Below are 3,077 nucleotides of genomic sequence, written 5' to 3' on the forward strand. Positions count from 1 at the left end.
GGTCGACATAAGGCAGGCTCTCTTTCTCCCATTCATTCTCTTTATTAAGCAATCTATCGTAGTGGCATCTCCAGACCTCTTTCTTTGCATCCTCATTTAATGCAAGCGTACCATCATCCATGCGAACACATTTCTCTCCTACAACATCACTATTCTCTCTCCTACACTGTCTTGCAACACGAAATACCTTGAGTCTTTGGTCCTCACGGCGCAGAACATTGGCAAATCTTTCCTTATCTGCTTCCCCTCTGGCTAAATATACACATATATACAATCGGTGTTGGTGTGTTCAAATCCCTGTAACCTAGCAGTTCAGCAACAGAGACCAATACAATATGTACCAGGCTTTACACAAAAATAATAAATACTGGCATTGATTTATTTGACTAAAACCTTTTCAAGGCAGTTCCCCAGCATGGCCACAGTCTAACGACTGAAATCGAGTAAAAGATGAATACATCTATAGATATTGGTAGTGGCGGACATTATGATGTTGTGACATGTATAGGTAAAGGTAAAGTTACCTGTTTGAGTGATGCCAAGTCTTAAGGGCTGTCTTCCCAATTTTCATGGCATATATGCATTCTCCACCTGGACAGGACACCAGTCCCTCGCAGGATGACTCCTTTTTGCCAGCTGAGTGGACTGGAGCAATGAGAAAGTGTTTTGCTCAAGAGCACAATGCAGTGCCTGATCTGGGAATCGAGACCATAATCTTACGATTGGGAGTCGAACACCCTAACCACTGAGCCATGTGCCTCCCACTATGTATAGAGACACCCAAGAGTTAATCTTCTCCTTTGTGGTAGCTGTATAGATATTTCGATGCCTGCTTGCTTATGCTTAGGATGGCAGCATTGATCCAAGACAGTCATCATCAAAGGAGCAGATATGGCTTATTTATTTACATTGTTTTGAATTAATCATGCATTATCTTGGAGCTTTGAGATTTTGCAGATGTAATTCTTTACTTTTTTAATGACTTAGTAGGGTAGGTATGAAAGGTCAGATCTGGCCAGTTTGAATATAAAACAGGTTAAATGTTAAACAATGATGATGATGATGATGATGATGATATGTGATAATTTCTGCCATCATTGTGTCTTTCATAACAAATAATACCTGAACTTGCTGGTCCTCACAAGAATTGTGTGGCCCTTAGCATTTAAAACTCTCAATCTGCCCTTCATATACAATACTAAGACAAGTAATGAATTTCTATGTTATTGTCTCTCACTCGAAGAAGTCTAAGACACACCAGTATCAGTTGATGAAACAACTGGGATTTTATTTAATTGAAGGGCAAAGATGGACCTCAGTGAGATTCGAATGTAAAGGACCAGAACAAAATACTGCAAGGCATTTTAGCGGATGTTCTGTTTGTGCCAATCAACTGCCATGGATCCAATCCAGTTGGTTAGCACTACAGATTATTTTAAAATTAAAACCTCTCTGGCCCTGACCACCACTAAAGATAAATTAGATCCAGTTTTAATCCATATTCATTCATTTACTACTTGTCCTAACAACATGCTCTTTATAGGGAGTTCTAAGTGAGACCAAATTTTCTTTTACATAATTCAATTTGTCTGCTATATTCTTGAACCCAGTTGAAACTTGGTATTATTTGGTGTGAACCACCTCTGTTGAAGGAGATTCTATGTGGTTACACTGCTAGAAATAGCAACTAAATCTCCTTCATCACACCCTGCTATCTTAAAAAAAGGTAATGTTTGACAATATAGTCTTAGATCTGATAAAACAAAGAAAAATAGATATGCTGGTCACATTCGGAAGGTTTTTGATTGTTGGTCTGCTCTGTCATGGCTAACCTGGGGCTAAAGAACACATCATTTGCAGATGACTATATTTTGGTTGTGCTAATAGTGTTTCAACACAGGAATGACAGAAACCCAGAAGATACAGCAATGCATTGCACAGCCAGAATATAGTCATCTGCAAATGTTGTGTTCTTTGGTGCTGTATTGGCCTTGACAGAGAATACCCAGAACCAAAAGTTTTGCAGCTGTGACCACCATACCTATCTGTGTCTGTCTGTCTGTCTCTCTCTATATATATATACACACACACACTAAAGTTCACACAAAGGATATAGTAAAAGACCAGTTTTTGTTTTGTTTTTCTTTTCCCAGAAAGTAATTTTAATGTCAGTTTGATTCTTTGGTTAATTCTTTTATTGATTTTACCATTTCCAGAAGGTAGTGGCAGTGAAGATGAAAGTAGTGCTCTGGGGACTTTGGCTGCCTCAGGTGAGTTTTTTTTCTTCTTTCCTGTGTCTCTTTATATAAAAGACCAAGTCACATGTCTTTACTTTTCTTTTTCTGCTGTTTCTACCATGCTAATGAGAGTCTGAAATACAGAGGCTATCAGGTGACAAAGGCTGTGTAACAGCCAATGTAGAGAGAAATAGAGGTGACAGTGAGTGAATTAAAATGAAAGTGAGTTGGAGTAAGAGGTTGTCTGCTGGTCACAGTGGCAGACAGACGGACAGACAGAGACAGAGTGACATTCAACAAGTAACCACGTTTCAAAACAACCAATCAGAATGTAAAGGTGAATCAGAGAATGGCATCTATGGTTCAGTTCAGTTGCCAATTTGGTGCTTGTCTTGAAATTACAGAGATCAAGGAAACAAGCCCTTTTGCAAAGAATATATTTGCCATTAACCCTTTCGTTACTAACCCGGCCGAGTGTACCCATTGTTATTTAAATGTATATTTGAACCCAAATTTCGTTAGTACATTCGTTAAAACACCTGATTTCACTTTGCAAACGGTTGAGTTATTGTCTCTGACATTAATTGGCGTGATATTTGAACTCTGAATTTTGGAAGATTTTTTTCCACATTTTTTGCAGCGTTAATTTTTTTCAACTTTGAAGATGGAGAGGAGTTTCATGCTATCAAGCAGTGATTCCGAATTTGAAGGTTTTTCAACAGAAGATATGGAGATATCGAAGAAAAGAATGAATGAGCTACAAAAGCATGTGGTGAACGATAAGGAATCGGATATTTCTGGATCCGAAACCGAAATCAGCGATTCTGAAAGCGGCGACGG

The 3,077-nt window shown here is 38.6% G+C and overlaps 1 protein-coding gene across 3 annotated transcripts in view; it reads left to right on the forward strand.

The window, feature by feature from the left end:
- LOC106872656 (dystrobrevin beta) overlaps positions 1-3,077 on the forward strand; it is a 155,199-nt gene that overhangs the window by 134,657 nt on the left and 17,465 nt on the right. For all 3 annotated transcript variants that reach the window (XM_014919730.2, XM_052969920.1, XM_052969921.1), the window contains one exon: positions 2,217-2,270. In XM_014919730.2, the coding sequence (XP_014775216.1) occupies positions 2,217-2,270 (54 nt within the window). The remainder of the gene's footprint in view (positions 1-2,216; positions 2,271-3,077) is intronic.

The sequence above is a fragment of the Octopus bimaculoides genome, chromosome 8, assembly GCF_001194135.2.
Source record: "Octopus bimaculoides isolate UCB-OBI-ISO-001 chromosome 8, ASM119413v2, whole genome shotgun sequence".
Lineage (NCBI taxonomy): Eukaryota > Metazoa > Mollusca > Cephalopoda > Octopoda > Octopodidae > Octopus > Octopus bimaculoides.